The sequence below is a fragment of the Carcharodon carcharias genome, chromosome 8, assembly GCF_017639515.1.
Source record: "Carcharodon carcharias isolate sCarCar2 chromosome 8, sCarCar2.pri, whole genome shotgun sequence".
NCBI lineage: Eukaryota > Metazoa > Chordata > Chondrichthyes > Lamniformes > Lamnidae > Carcharodon > Carcharodon carcharias.
Window position 1 is genome coordinate 41,131,959 of NC_054474.1, and position 17,231 is coordinate 41,149,189.

The 17,231-nt window shown below is 40.5% G+C and overlaps 1 protein-coding gene across 6 annotated transcripts in view; it reads left to right on the top strand.

The window, feature by feature from the left end:
* jade2 (jade family PHD finger 2) overlaps positions 1–17,231 on the top strand; it is a 156,277-nt gene that overhangs the window by 95,201 nt on the left and 43,845 nt on the right. For all 6 annotated transcript variants that reach the window (XM_041193367.1, XM_041193371.1, XM_041193373.1 and 3 more), the window contains 3 exons: positions 12,003–12,214; positions 14,735–14,902; positions 16,029–16,145. In XM_041193367.1, coding sequence (XP_041049301.1) covers positions 12,003–12,214; positions 14,735–14,902; positions 16,029–16,145 — 497 coding nt within the window. The remainder of the gene's footprint in view (positions 1–12,002; positions 12,215–14,734; positions 14,903–16,028; positions 16,146–17,231) is intronic.

Sequence of the window (17,231 nt, forward strand, 5' to 3'; positions counted from 1 at the left end):
TCACCAGCGTCCTGTACAACTGAAGCAAAACCTCCCTACTTTTATATTCAATTCCCTGTGCAATAAACAATAATATTCTATGTAACATATCTATTTTTGCTAATTACTTGCTGTACCCGCATATTAACCTTTTGTGATTCATGCACTAGAACACCCAAATCATACTGTGTCTCAGAGCTCTGCAGTCTCTCAACATTTAGACAATATGCTTTTTTATTCTTCCTGCCAAAATGGACAATTTTGCATTTTCCTACATTATACTCCATTTGCCAGATTTTGCTCACTTACCTAACCTATCTATGTCTCCTTGCAGCCTCCTTATGTCCTCTTCATAATTCCTACCTATCTTTATATCATCAGCAAATTTAGTAACCATACTTTTGATCCCTTTATCTAAGTCATTTATATAAATTGTAAAATGCTGAGGGCCCAGCACTGATCCCTGTGGTACACCACTAACCAACCCCCGCCAACCAGAAAAAGGCCCATTTATGGCTACCCTCTGCTTCCTGTTAGCTAGCTAATCTTCTATCCATGTCAATATGTTACTCCCTACATCATGAGCTTTTATTTTCTGCGATAACCTTTGATGTGGCACCTTATCAAATACCTTCTGGAAATTTAAGTACAGTACATCCACCAGTTCCCCTTTATCCACAGCACATGTGACTCCTTCAAAGAACTCCAATAAATTGTTTAAACATGATTTTCCTTTCACAAAACTAGAATAGGATTTTAGCTACAAGGTTAGTTGGGGGAAGCTGGGGTTGTTCTCTCTGGAGCAAAGGGGTTTGAGGGGAGATTTGACAGAGGTGTGCAAGATTATGACAGGTTTAGATAAAGTAGGCAAAAAAAAAAGCTGTACCTATTAGCTGATGGTATTACGACTAGGGGATACATAATTATAGTTTTGGGCAAAAGATGCAAAGGGGAAATGAGGAACCATTTTACGCAGGGAGCAATAATGACCTGGAACTTGCGACCAGTTATATTAGACTTGGTATTGTGTGGCGTGACAGGATTAATTATTGACCACAGAGTAAAGTTACCCCTAGGTAGAAGCGACCGCAATATGATTGAATTTTACATCCAGCTTGAAAGGGAGAAGAGCGGGACTAGTGTTAAGACACAGCAGTTATTAAAGGCTGAGTTATTTAAAATCCCAGAGGGAAACTTTAAACAAGTGTCATAACCTATATTTTCAATTGGTATGTTTTGAATTGCAGGTCTAAATTCAGGAATAAGACCACCAGTTCTTGAGAGGTTTTTATATCAAATTAAATGAGACATTTATTAGTTTACAACAAGGTATTAAACACATACTCATGATAGTAGTAATTTGTAGCCATAACTTTTTAACAAATTCCCAAACTAATCTCCACTAAGGCAACAACAACCCATAGACGTTAAACAGACAACAGGCAAAGCATTTTCACCTTACAGATTCAAAATTAGGTTTCTTTCAGTTTGGTTCCTTTGCAGACGGTTGTAGGTTTACAGGCTTAGAACTTAAATGCTTCTGCCTTTCACATACAAACTCCAGCAGGTTATACCCAGCACTCCCCTTTGAATGTAAATTTTCATTGTATCACCGGGTCCTTTGAACTCCTTTCATAGTACCAATATTGGTAATATAAACATTGCTTGGTGTCTCCTAGCTAGGTGCAAGATTTCACTCCCACTCTTGAATGCTCTATTCAACAAAGTGCGAATGTACCTCAACCTCTGTTTACATTTCAAAACTACTACCGATCAAAGCACCCAGACTAGCAGGCTTTAATCCAATTAGGACACACACAGCACACCCACAGACTAAACCTCTATTTAAAAAAAAAATTCCAATAACATTATGTACATTAATAGCTTCATGACGCTAGTATTTTAAACTTAAATAAGGGCGACTATGTAAGGATGAAAGCTGAGCTAGCTGAAGCGAACTGGGAAACTAGGCTAGAGAATAGATCAATAGAGAAGCAGTGGCAGACATTTAAGAGGATATTTCAGACTATTCAGAGTAAGTACATTCCTACCATAAATTAAAATTCTAAGGGGAGGACCCACCATCTAAGATGTTAAGGAAAGCATCAAACTTAAGGAAAAAGCATACAACTCCGCAAAGATGAGTGGCAGGACAGATGATTGGACAGAATATAAAGAACAGAAGAGAATTACTAAAAGGCTAATCAGGAGGATGAAATTGGAGTATGAGAGGAAGCTAGCTAGAAATGTAAAAATGGATAGCAAGAGTTTCTACAGGTATTTAAAAAGGAGAAGAGTAAGTAAAGTGAGTGTTGGTCCTCTGGAGAGTGACTGTGGGGAGTTAGTAGTGGATAATAAGGAAATGGCAGAAGAAATGAACAAATATTTTGCTTCTGTGTTCACTATAGAGGATACAAAAAACATTCCAGTAATAGCTGCAAATCAGGAGGTGAGTGGGAGAGAGGAACTTGGTGAAATTGAAATCACCAGGGAAACGGTACTGAGCAAACTGATGGAACTGCAGGCTGGTAAGTCTCCGGGTCCCGATGGACTACATCCTAAGGTCTTAAAAGAGGTGGCTAATGAGGTAGTTGGTGCGCTGGTGTATTTACAAAAGTTGCTAGATTCTGGAAAGGCTCCATCAGATTGGAAGGTAGCAAATATAAGCCCTCTACTCAAGAAGCGCGGGAGGCAGAAAACAGGATACTATAGGCCAGTTAGCTTGACGTCTGTCGTGGGGAAGTTAGTAGAATCGATCATTAAGGAGGTTATAGCTGGGCACTTAGAAGAGCTCAAGGCAATAGGGAAGAGTCAGCATGGTTTTGTGAAAGGAAAATCATGTTTAACCAATTTATTGGAGTTTTTTGAGGGAGTAACGTACGCAGTGGATAAAGGGGAGCCTGTAGGCGTACTGTACTGGGATTTCCAGAAAGTGCCAAATCAAAGATTATTATGGAAAATAAAAGCGCACGGTGTAGGGAGGTAACGTATTAGCATGGATAGAAGATTGGCTGGCTGGCGGAAAGCAGAGTATACATAAATGGGTCTTCATCTGATTGGCAGGATATGACGAATGGAGTCCCACATGAGTCTGTACTAGGACCGCAACTTTTTACGATTTACATCAATGAGGGGAGTGAAAACATGGTAGCTAAATTTGCAGGTGACACAAAGATAGGTAGGAAAATATTATGAAGAGGACATGAGGTTGCAGATGCATGAGATTGTGTGAGTGGGCAAAGATCTGGCGAATGGAGTTTAATGTGGGGAAAATGTGAAGTTCACTTTGGCAGGAAGAACAAAAAGGCAGAGTATTACTTAAATGGAGAACGGCTGCATAATTCTGAGGTGCAGAGACATCTAGGTGTTCTGGTACAAGTCACAAAAAGGTAGTATGCAGGTACAGCAAGTAATTAAGAAGGATAATGGAATGCTGTCCTTTATTACCAGAGGGATTGAACATAAAAGTAAGGATGTTATGCTTCAGTTGTACAAGGCATTGATGAGACCATACCTCGAATACTGTGTGCAGTTATGGTCTCCTTATTTAAGGAAGGATGTAAGTGCATTGGAGGTGGTTCCATGGAGGTTTATTAGATTGATACCTGGAATGAGTGGGTTGTCTTATGAGGAAAGATTGGACAGACTGGGCTTGTTTCCACTGGAATTTAGAAGAGTGAGGGGTGATTTGATTGAAGCATACAAGATCCTGAACAGCCTTGACAAGGTCGATGCTGAAAGGATGTTTCCTCCTGTGGGTGAGTCCAGAACTAGGGGGCACTGTTTTAAAATTAGGGGTCATCCTTTTAAGACAGGGATGAGGAGAATTTTTTTCTCTCTGAGGGTTGTGCAACTTTGGAATTCTCTGCCTCAGTACATGGTGGAGGCGGGGTCATTAAATATTTTTAAGGCAGAGGTAGGATAGATTCTTTTTAGCCAAGGGAATCAAAGGTTATCGGGATTAGATGGAAATGTGGAAATGGAAACACAAGAAGATCGGCCATGATCTTATTGAATGGTGGAGCAGGCTCGAAGGGCCGAATGGTCTACACCTGTTCCTATTTCTTATGTTCTATCAAAAGGAAATTTGATGGGCAGGAGCAAAATAAACTTACAGAACTACAGGGATATTTAGAGCGGGGGAATGGGATTGATTGGAGTTCTCTACAGAGTACCAGCATGGACTCGATGGCTGAATGGCCTCCTTCCATGCCATAATAACTCTATGTCTATGACCTGGGTTCCGTTACATCCAGACAGATTATGTGCCAAATGCCAGAGAGGTGGCATTTAACCAGGCAGAGATGCCAGTTGGGGACCCTGTCACCTTCCTGCCTCTGCGCAGTTAAGTCTGGGAAGGCCTGTAGATGGCCATTCCACACTGCTGTCAATTGAGGCCCTTAAATGGGCAATTAGTGTCCACTTAAACACCTCATTCCATGTTGGGTTTGTCTGAGGCTTCCATGGAGGGTCTCTCGTTCAAAGGCACTCAATGCCTGATTGAGGGACCCGGCACCGGAAAGGGGGGGAGTCCGCTGGGAGTTACCCCATCCCCTTGCTACCAGCACTCTACCGTGACCCCCACCCCACAACCCCCATCCCATATGAGGCCTCGTCAATCCTAGGCCTCCCCCAGGGTGCATTGCTGACAACTGCCTCTGGTCCTGCTGGTGCTGCCTGCAATGGACAGCTTCCAGCTTCTGATTGGGCAGAAGCTCTTCCGGTGGGTGGTCCTGAACTCTGCCCCCAGGGTCCTTGACCCATCGTTGGCCACTTAAGTACCTGAGAGGCACTTAATATCAGTGGGTCTTCCTCAGAAGAGGTGACGTGCGTTTCTTGCCAGCTCGCGAGACCCCTGCTGCCTGCATTAAATATCACTGATTAACAGATGCTGCCTGACCTGCTGAGTATTTCCCACATTTTCTGTTTATATTTCAGGTTTCCAAAATTCACAGCAAAATTAAGTTGTGCAGTTTCTTTGGTGGGTGCCCAGGATAGAGCTATCCACATTTCAGTACTCATTGACATGATTGTGGAGGATTGGGAGGACAAAGCAGAGGACTTTCTTTGTAACTCGAGTGTGTTGCCCCTACCCAGATGGTGTTTAATGCTGATACTGGGTGTGAGTCATGGAAAAGACTCATTCCTTAACATTCATCATCTGTGTTGACAAAAAAATCACCAATACTATTTAGTTTTTTCACCATGTGTATTTAGTGCATTGATATTAATGTGCTAGAGGAAACAAATCCACTTAAAGCAATGTATTTAATATGGTCTCATTATACCTTGCAATACTCCTCAAATCATTTAGGTCCCTTCAGCTGTCACAACCAACAGGTCAAGGGCAATTAGGGATGGGCAATAAATGCATCCCGTGAAATAGCAAATTTAAAAAAGTGATCTGTAACCACCTGAATGTGACCTGATATATAGTTCTAAATGCTCTCCTGACAGCTCAAGTTTTGAAGTTGTGCTTTTCACAGTTCAAGTGACAGTGTACAAAAGCTTCAACCTCCTTTTGTGCTTCATCAAAATCAATTTCTTCATATTTTTTAAGAAGTGAAAGCTCACTGGCCACCTATCTAACCATTAACTAGATTGTTGATGGCCATATCTTTCTAATTAATAACTGCAAGGTAATTGACCAGTTTGCACTTTGTTGTGTTAATTATATATTACTCTGTGGAACTGCTGTAGCAGAAAACATTGCTAAGCACAATTAGTTAATTGGTAATAGTTAAGGAATGATGTTTCTCAGCTGCCACAGTTCCAATTGAGTAATTGCGCCTCAGCACAAATACCCTGTGAGAGAAAATTCTGCAGCATCATTCCTTTCTGTCACTGTCTGGTTTGGTGTTGTGGGAAATACAGTGTCACTCTATTGCTTTGGAAAAGGAGGTAACCCTTGAGTTCAAAGCAATATGAATTCTGTGCTTGGCTTGGGATTTGGATGTGTAGGAGAATAAATTGGATCTGTCTGCATTTCAACTGTAAAGTGTCCCCCTTAATATTCATATTCTGTTTCTGATTGAATTTGCTACATGGTTTTGCACCACATAGAAGAGGGCGAGATGGAGGTAGGCAATGCAAGATTATTATCTTTGTTCCAAGTCATACAGGAAAGTAACTAATATGATTGGGCGGGGATGCTTTGTTTTGTTGTCACTGTAACGACCTGAATTGACAGATATTGGCTGAATGCAGTGTTTCTTGGTTACACGCAACAAAAGATAAGTTCACAAACTCCCACGATTTTCTCCGAGCTGGTACTTCATCTAGGGAGTTATCATGTGTTGGCTGCATGGAGAGCCCTGACTCTAACTTCTGTTGTGACTGGTGATCTCCAGTCTGTAATCTTCCCTTGAGAGTTGAGATGACGTTGTTCCCATCATTTCCCATAATCATTTCCAGTTATGCAATGTTCTACTTAACAGAAAATCAAAAGTTTCTTTTGGAAACTACAATTATATTCATTGCTGCGGGGGATGCTGGTTATGTACAGGAATGAAAATTTAACTTTTTTCCATATGGACACTGCCCCAAAAATTCACTAGAGCCATTGGATAACAGTAAGAGTGCTGTGCCCCTCACTGTGTGTTATAATGAATGCCCTGGTTAGTGATTTGTATTAAACTCTTTGTCTGTAGTATTTCAGTGCAATCATTTATTGTGTTTAGAAAGAACTGGATGCAGTTTGTACCTGACTGCTGCTTGTCCATAAGTGCAGGCGGCAAGGCAGGGTAACTGCCACTACAAGGACATGCCACATGAGATTGAGTTTCTGGGGTTGGGCCATTTAGGTAATGTTGTTGGGGCATCCTGGCATTAATTGGGAAAAGCACTTGAGGTGATACAAGGAAATGTTGAAGTCCTTTGACTTACTAAAGTGAAATTTTCAGAAAAAAAACTGCATCATGCAATCAATTGCATAATTTCAGCTTGCAACCTAGTGATGCCTGTGTTAGATTTTAAAAGATTGCTATTTCAATCTTTTAAAATCTAACACAGGCATCACTAGGTTGCAATGCTGAAATTATATGGGATAATATATTTCAGTCATTTGCATACCTGCCATTTCCAGTGGAAAATTGGCCATCTGTAAAATTGGGTGGTGATCTGTCAGAGTAGTCCCTGATCTATCTCTTGCTTTCATCCACTCAGTTCTGCTGAAAAAACAGTAGCGGAAAGGTAGCATATGCGAGATGTGGTGTTAAGAGATGGAATTAAAACAACCCTAGCTGAGGATGTGCATTAGTGCACTCTTATTGTTCCATTGGTGTTTGAATATTATAATGTGTATTTTTACATTTCTCACACACGTTTGATCTAATACTTCACAGCTTTCGATGATTAAACCATGCTGCAAATTCCTCACAGTGATTAAATGTGTTGATGTTTGTGACAGGAAGGCAGGGCACCCAATTCAATTACGTGTCTTATCAGACATCCTTTGAAAATCGTTCCAAGCAATTGTAGCCGAATCAGAATTATGAGCCATATATTGTGTACAATTAATGTAACACATTAAGTTTTAGTGAGTTATAATGTTTTGCTGTTGTGCCAGAAATGGTCTTAATTGATGGTATATGCTTGATGGGCTAAATGACCTTTTTTCTCTTTTAAAAAAATATTATTTTCCTGTTTTCTGACATGGAGATGACAACTTATTGAGAGATTGAATTCAGGTGCTGACAAGCTTCCTTACCCTGCCCAAATGACCATTCTACATCTGGGCTCAAACACTTGAGAGTCTTATCATCCCATTTAAAAAAAAATGCCTATTTTGGGTTTTGAGCCCTTTTTGGGGGGGATGAGGAACCTCATTGCTCCAGGTAACCGAGACCATTTGTGCCACGTCCCCTGAGAGGCTAGTTTTATTTTTGATCATTCGTGTGATGTGGGGATTGCTGGCAAGGCCAGCCTTTATAGACCATCAGAAGGTGATGGTGATGAGCCACGTTTATTGGACAAGATCCCAAAGGCATTAATAAAGAAAATGGGCATTACAGCTGAGTCCAATCCTGATGTCTACACCTGACACTCTAGCAGGGGTCGCTTGATCAAGAGTTCAGGCAATTTCCTTCCCTCAGGACACCTGCTCTAGTATCACCATTGCTGCCCTGGGATCAGCTAGCTCAGCTCAGTATTACACACAATGTGATGGTTTATTCACTGAGCCCATTTTTACCCTTTCTTCTTGTGGCTTATCATTTGTTGTTAAGATCCTGTGTCTTTTTAAAAATTATTTCACATCTAGTTTGTTATCTGTTTTACCCCTGATCTCTACGTACGATACAATAAATTGGATTAGGATAAACTTTAGAAAGATGGAGAGCTAGCTCAGGTGAAAAGAGAAATCAGCACGCAGGATTACAGGACAAGAGTGGAACTTTTTTCAAAACAATAAAATGATAATGTGACCTCAACTCTAAATAAGTATGCTCCATTAACAAGAAGAAAACTGCTAGCAGTTTTAGGATGGTGCAGATGAACCATTATCAACAGCAATAACAGCTTGTATTTATATAGTGCCTTTAATGTGGTAAAATGTCTCCGGGCGCTTCACAGGAAGGTTATCAAAGAGAATTTGACGCCAGGCTACATAAGGAGATATTAAGACAGGTGACCTCAACAAAAAGGTATTGAGGAAAGACAACTGGAGAGTTTTAGGGAGGGAATTCCAGAGCTTAAGGCCTCAGCAGTTGAAGGCAGGGGTGCCAATGGCGAAATTATTTGAGTTGAAGGAGCACAGGTACCTCCTGAGGGTCGTAGGGTTGGAGGAGGACACAAATCGGAACGGGGGCAAGGTGTTGGAGGATTTTGGGGAAAAAAGGATGAGAATTTATAATCAAGACATTGTTAAACTGGGAGCCACTTCATAAATGGCTAATGGTATGCTATCCTTTATTGCTAGAGGAATTGAACATAAAAGTAAGGGTGTTATACTTCAGTTATACAGGGCATTGGTGAGGCTGCATCTCGAATTGTGTATGCAGTTTTGGTCTCATTTAAGGAAGGATGTAAATGCTTTGGAGGCCTTTCAGAGGAGGTTTACTAGGTTGATATCTGGAATGAGCGGGCTGCCTTATGCGGATAGGTTCGACAGACCGGGCTTGTTTCACATGGAATTTAGAAGAGTAAGGGGGTGATGACAAGTATATAAGATCCTGAATGGTTTTGACAAGGTGGACGTGGAAAGGATGTTTCCTCTTGTGGGTGAGTCTAGAACTAGGGGTCACTGTTTTAAAATTAGGGGTTGCGCTTCACAATTTTTTCTGAGGGTTGTGCAAGTCACCTCAGTAGAGGTGGGGGTCATTGAATATTTTTAAGGCAAAGGTGGATATATTCTTGTTAGGCGAGGGAATCAAAGGTTATTGGGGGTGGGTAGATGGAATGTATTACTCGAAACTCAAACTGATAAACCATGATCTTATTGAATGGTGGAGCAGGTTTAAAGGACGAATGACCTACTTCTGGGCCTATTTCATATGTTCATTGGAGATCAGCGAATATAGGCGTGATGGGACAAATGGACTCGGTGCAAGTTAGGACACAGGCAGCAAAGTTTTAGATTAGCTTACATTTATGGAGGGTGAAAGTTGGGAGGCTGGCAAGGAGTGTGTTGGAACAACAAAGGCATGGGTAAGGGTTTCAGCAGCAGATAAGCTGAGGCAGGGTTGAAGTTGGGCGATGTCATGGCGGTGGAAGTAGGCAATCTTAGCATGGATATGTGGTCAGAAGCTTGGGGTCAAATATGATACCAAAAGGTTAGAAACCAGTTAATCATAGAAACACAGAATGGCTTTTGTGTCCATGCTGACTGTATCCAGGAGCAATTCAGCTAGTCCCAATCTTTTGCCTTTTCCCTGTAGCCCAGCAATTTATTTTTTCAGGTACTTATCCAGTTCCCAAGATTGAAGAAGAGGGACTATAGGAACATATCTACTTCTTTAAAGTGATGCTGGACTCAAAAATGGGGGAGTTATTTAGTAAAAGTCTTGCATTGGTCATTATTGAAGAGAAGAATGTGAATCTTTAAAGTTGTTGAGAATGAAATGAGCGAAGTGGTTGATAAAAGGAACCTTTTAAGAAAGGCAGTTGAGCCAAAGGGAGCCAAAACCCCTGGGTCCAACCAGATGCATCCAAGGATCCTGAGATGCGGGAGAAATTTGCAAGACCCCAGAAATTAAGGCAGAAATTTGAACTTGATTGTCTTTAAGAGGTATTGACACAATCAGAAAGGCTGCCTGTTTTTAAACCCTGTCTCTATTGAAAAGTAAAAACATGTGACTTGTAGGCAGGGCGGTTGTTCTGAACCTACTGGTTTCCTTCCAGTATTACAGGGTTGTTATGGAACATGGTAACAAGGGTAGGTCGTTCAGCCCCTCGAGGCAGTTCTGCCATTTAATTGATCTTGGCTGATTTGTATCTCAATTCTATTTAACCACCTTTGCTTCATATTCTTAAGTACCTTTTATGGAACAAAATTTTACCTACCTTAGTCTTGAAAATTTCAATTGACCAGTATCCACAACCATTTGGTGGACATGTTCCAGATTTCCGTTGCCCTTTGCGTGAAAGAATTCCTAAATGGCCTAACTCTAGGTTTAGGATTGTGCCCCTTTGTTCTGGATATCCCACTAGAAGAAATGGTTCCTTGTCATGAAGGTATAATAATTTTCATAATATTTTTCTGGTTTATTGTAAAGTTGGTTTATGGGGGTTGTATTGTTCTGCCTGTGTGTGATTTTAATTACATTTTGTAGCCAAGCAGACTGCAAGTTGAAGTTATCAAAAGAAGGTGTAGAAGTATCTTTAATATGCTAATGAGTAAATATGGTTGGGGTCTTAACATATAAGATGTAAAGGGAATTTGCATCTTTAGATAGATGAAGCAGGATTTGAATTTCAAATAGGTTAATGAGAATAGCAGCAACATGAAAAGATTTATATTATAAGAAAGGTAAAAATGCCAAAGACACATGGAAACAGTGGAATTTACAGATTAAAAAGGTGAAACATATATAAAGGAGAATGAGGCTATGTGTCGAGGAAGGCGTTGTAAGACCTAACAGCTTTGTGAGAAGCCTCCAGTTTTTGTGCATATGCCTGCTGTCTGCAGAAACCGAAGCTGGAGAGAGCCATTTTGAATTCCACTGTCCAGGCTATTGTATTAATTTGCTGCATCTGTTTCAAATCTAAAATCTATTTTTGGACCATTGCCTTAAAGGGGCTGTAACTGGGAGCCAGGTTGATTAGGGACTTTAGGAGTTATTATAGCAGTAATTTTTAATTCTGTGTATGTGCCTGAAATCTTCTCTTTTGTTAATAAATAGTTTAGTTTTAAAAAAAAACCTCAAGTCTTGGTGGATTTATTACTTCTGAATTCAGTGCACGCTTCTTGAAATAAATACAAATCGCAAAACTGTTGTGGTAGCGTGATCAAGTTTCCCTCGTAGATTTGATTAGCCTGGCGCACATCATCTGCGTCATAACATCCTCCATATCTACCCTATTGAATTCCTTCACCATTTTAAATACCTTGATTTAGATCACCAACTGTCTAAACCCAGGTTAACACAACCCACTTTTATGCAGTCCTGAATTTAACCCTTTAAGCCCTGGTGTCATACAGGTGAATCTGTTGCACCCTCTCCCAGGCCAATATATCCTTCCTAAGTTACCCGCCCCAGAACACAATTTCAGGGCATAAATACAAGATTAAGCATAAAATACTTAAAACAGAGAAATCCTTTACACCTTTATACAGAGTTGTAAGTGTTATTTAGCCTGTTTGCTCAGGAGGAGGATAAATACCAGTACAAATAGGCATTTTGAAAAATTTCTTTCTCTGTATCCATAACTGTAGCTGGATGAGCTGCATCTGAGCTGGGGTTGGGGCATGTGGGTGCGGCTCCTCAGGTTTCCCTTCTTCTATTAAAATAGCTTTTAAAAATTAGATGCCTGCTAAGTCCATATAATTATAACAATACCAAAATTATACTTATTTGTTTTTCCAGGAATGCTTGAAGTTGATGAGCTGATGATGGAAAGGATCATTGAGGAGCTAGAAAGTCAATGCCAGGAGAACATGAACCTGGCAATTGAGACGGAAGAGGGTCTCGGGATTGAATATGACGAGGATGTGGTGTGTGATGTGTGTCGTTCCCCAGAGGGAGAGGATGGTAATGAGATGGTTTTCTGTGACAAATGCAACATCTGTGTTCACCAGGTAAATGGCCACTGTTTGTTCATGTCCTCATGTTTATGTATGAAATTCTTTTTACTGTGTTCAATGCCCTAGGTGCACCAACATGTAAGGATGGCAAATTTGGGAAAAGATAATGCTGTTCTGTGATTGGTGCCGAACCAATGAAGCTTTACTTCGCATCCAACTCATGTTGTACCTGACATGAGAATGCATGATGATAATGATACACAGTCAGAATGAGTAAGGAAATCTACTAAGCCCATCAAGCCTATTCTTTCAACATACTACATTTACTGAGTGTTCCATGGACTTCACCATACCTGTTTGGTCTCCTGGTAAACAAGGTTCTATAGAGTTTCTCCCTGCATAAATTGAAACTTCTAAATATCTAGTTGACCTTAATTCCTACATTCTACATCTTTGGTGTCTAACTTTTTGGGTTTTAAGCTCCACAATTCCTTGAGTTTAGAATCATTGGCCACTCTGGTAAGTGAGCCTTTAGTCTTCTATCAATCAGGTTGTGGTCTTACCTGCTTGATTCCTGAGGAAAAGATAGGAAGACACAGGAGTCAAACAAAGAAACCTCAACACTACACTCAGCCTTCTAGGAATGCATCATTTGCCACTACATGATGTTCAGCTTTGCTAGATGGGTGACTATGAAGTGTATCACAGTGTGTCTCAGGTTGTATGCGATCAGACAAACTTGCTGATCATTAAACGAGTACTTGAATAGTACTCCGTAAATACACTTTGTGTACAGTAATTACAAACCACTAATTTCCTCCATGCTCCCAAACAACAGATACTTTCCCCATACTAGCACTTGCCATGAATCTAACCTATGGCATAGTTTCTTAATTTTTGTCATTGGTTTTACATTACCATAGGCCTTCTTCCCCTTGTCTATGCTGGGTTCAGAGTCCTGTCTAGTTTCAGTAAAGTCCATGTTAAATTCCAGATTTATTTTAAGATCTGCTGGAACATTACATAGTCAGTCAATCACAGGATTCTAAATGGTGTTTGCCTGACAAATACCACTGGTAAATAAATCTGTACTGTAAACGACTCCACAAAATGTTTGTAATTCTTTCGAGTACAAACCCGTTTCCATCTGTTTCAGATGAAGTTACATTGTTTCATAGTTTGCCATTGTGAGATTTGAACTCTTGATCTTGGGGTTGCAAACCCAGTACCATAACCACTTGGCTATTTAGGTCAAGTGCAAAATGTTTGTAAGTGAATGGAATGGCTTAACCAATTAATCAGTTCCAAATATGTTGAATGATCTGTCACAGATCTCTGACCAAGGAAAGTGGCAACATAGATTCTTGCACATCACATGATTCTGGGATGTGTATTTTCTTCAGTTTTCAATCCACTTGTTTGGAACTCCTTCCTTAAACCTCTCTGATCTTCAAATTCTCTTTCTCTCCACCCTTACGAATCTCTTACAACACCCAATAATTTGGTGAAGGTATTGGCCATTCCCTGCTAATCTCTCCCTTTGTAGCTTGCTTTACACTAAAGGTGTTGCATAAATGCAAAGTCACTGCTTTTAGATAGAGCTAATAATCAATTTTATCCCTGCATGTGCTGTTACTGGCAAGAAAGAATCCAATAAATAATCCACCAGGCATACGATGACATCATTTTTGGCAAATTTCAAATAACCTTTGCTTTGCCCTGGCAGCTTAGGAATTACCAGGTTTCAAGCATGTATATTCCGGATTTAGGCCAAAGACTTTGCTATTAGGAGTATGCTTTAACTAAATCCTGTGATTTAATCCTTTAAACTGTGATTACCAACTGCCTGTACACAGAGATCATGGCTTGGTAAATCTTTCAAGCATCAGAACCAGAATGACAGAATTGTTATGGTTTAGAAGGAGGCCATTCAGCCCATTGTGCCTGCACCGGCTCTCTGAGCATTTAAACTTAGTGCCAATCTCCTGCCTTTTCCCCGTAACCATGCACATTAGATGATTATTTAAATAGAAACAATGCCCTCTTGAATACAGAATGTATTGGCCTGAATTTGGTAATTCTCAAAGTAGCCGACTGGTTCTTGCAGTGTCACTGGCAAAGCACCCATCTTGACTTTCCACAGAGCTTCTTCAGATTTCCTGCCATAGCTTTGGTAAAAGATCAGAGCTCCAGAGATATGGCAGAGGCAGCTGTTTGCATTGTTTCCACTGATCTTTCAAAATTAGAGCAGAAGTACTCTGCAGAAATTCTTCTCCCAACATCTAGATGTCATAAATAATTGTTTGTCTTAACTGAACCTTGGTCTGTTTCCAGTAGGGAATCATTTTAATGAGATCCATGGAGTATGAGAAGGAAATTCCAATTAGGTTTACATATCTCATTTAAATATTAATTCCAATGTTGGCTAAGATGGCTAATTCTTTAAAACTTCAGTTGAATGTTGATTTGATTATAACAGATGACAGTTTGACTCACAGGTGTCTGCATAAGAGTTTATTCGCTTGAGTTCTTGAAGGAGACACCTGACCATTTGCTGTTTTTAAATCACAACAGGCTTGTTACGGGATCCTGAAGGTGCCACTTGGCAGCTGGTTGTGTCGGACATGTGCGTTGGGTGTTCAGCCAAAATGTTTGCTGTGTCCCAAGAGAGGAGGTGCACTGAAGCCAACACGCAGTGGCACGAAGTGGGTCCATGTTAGCTGTGCCTTATGGATACCTGAAGTAAGACATCCATCTGTACGGAGATTAACACCAGGGTCTCAGCAAACTGCCATGAGCACACTTTGAGAGAAGGGCTGTCCACTGCTTTTCCTGTTCAAGCAGAATAAATTCACGGATTAAATACTTCGTTGGTACAAAACTAGTTGGGTGATTTGACTTTATTGTGAATGATCTGATCATGCTACAGTTGGCTAGAATCAAGTATTCAGAGGTTAGCAAACTTACATAAATGAAAGTGTTCTATGTTAACCTGTATTCTACATGACCTGGTGGTGCTTCATGCTGGCATTAGTAGGAAACCTATTCCAGATTCCAGCACTGACTTTCATGCCTCACTTCAATGCATGCAGTACCTCCCAATAAAATTAGTGTTTGCTTCATCAAAGCAATTAGTTGCCACTGTTTTAGATGATGGTCTATTAAATCTACACAGATCGAACTCATATTAATAACTCAAACCAGAATGTGATGGAAATGTGCGACAAGTCAATTGCAATCAAAATGTTAATTGACCTGTCTCTGCACTTCCAGTTTTACTACTTTTATTTCTGATTTGTATGTGTTTTATTTTGTCTCTTGAACTTTAAACTGTCTATAAAAATGTGCTCCTCTTTGTTTTGCAGGGTGATAGCTTCAGGACTGAGCTTTTTTTTTAAATTCCCTCTCCTTTCCATCCTATTATGAAAAGTCAGATACCAATTAACTCATGCCGTGCTGAAGTCCTTCAGTACCTATTTTATGAGTCACATTACCAAACCTTGAGAGCAAATCGCAGTCACCCTTCTGGTTGAGGAATAGAGTAAGGTAGCAAATTAATTATATAATAAATGTACAATGTTGAAACATCATAGTATAGGGCCACAAACTGGAACTAGTGGTGTTCAGTTCCCAATTCTGACCACTTATCAGTCCGCAGTATCTCCCTGAATCAAATGAGTGCTGCAGTGTCCAGTCAAATGTGACATGGGTAGAGGCTGAGAAAAAATTTCTGCTGATTGCCCTTATGGTGGCAGGATGTGTGGCCCGGTAAGATCTAGGTCCATGAATGGAAAAAAGGCAAGGAAAGTTGCCCAAAAAGATTCCATGGTCTGTCTAATTAAGATTTACTGTGTTTCAATATTTTTAGGTAAGTATAGGTTGCCCTGAGAAGATGGAACCCATTACAAAGGTGTCACACATTCCCGCTAGCAGATGGGCTTTGGCTTGTAGCCTTTGCAGTGAACGGACTGGGACATGTATTCAGGTCAGTATGAACATGTATGCCAGTTTCCAGTATTGTTCTATGACTACAATGAGAGTGCAAGACAATTTGTTCTAGTACGCAATTTAAAGGTGATGAAAGTGGCAGACTATGTCTTGTGCATTAATTAACTCCCTGCTTCCTAGCCCAACCTGAACCTTCATTTTGATAGTAGATGGGAGAATTTACCTCTGTGGAAACTTGTAGATTGTAATTGTCTTGGGATCTCCTGGTGGTGACAGCTTATGAAGGCATCGAGCAGCTGACTCCTACAAACCGTGAATGCTCCAAGTTTGATTTCCACCCCTCTCCTCGCACAGATCGTGCCAAATTTAGCTGATCTGAACCAGGGCAATAGTCATAGCTTTACAGGTTGCCACAGCACTCCAGGGTAAGGAAGAGGAAAATTGGGCTGGTTTCCCACTACTGATCTTTGCTGAAAAACTCTTCCTGGAAAGTACACCTGCATAGCCTTTGAGTGAAGACAGAATCAGACTTATATATGATGCCACCTGTGGGCGAACTGTCTACCGATGGTCACTGTCTAGATCTGTACGTGAAGGATGGTCGCTTTGGCAAGGTACCTAAAGTGAACCATGACCTATAGAACTGTACCCCGATACACTGCCAGGTGAAAGGAGAAGGGCGAAAATTGTCAGGAAAAAATAGAGGAGTGAAGGCATAGATGCCTTAGAGTATGTGCTAATTTAAAACTTGTGTACAGTGTTACTGCGGATGTGTTTGAACATTCTCATGTTAAAGAAATTTCCTATTGTTTTGGTTAACTGTAATAGTTTTGTGTGTGTTCACTTTTTTTATTTTTGTATAGAATTTGCAGCACAGCAAAAAGATCTATTCTGATGTTGATGCTCCTCATGAGCTTCTTCCCACCATACATTGTCTCATCCCACCAACATATCCTATTACTTCCTCCTTCATATATTCCTTTAGCTTCCCCTAATGGACCTGTACATATCACCTCAACCACTGCATATGGTAGTGAATTCTGCATTCTCACCGCTTTACCCCTCTGCCCTGACATTGGCAGTCCTCTACTTTTCTACTTTCTTACCAAAGTGGGCTAAACCT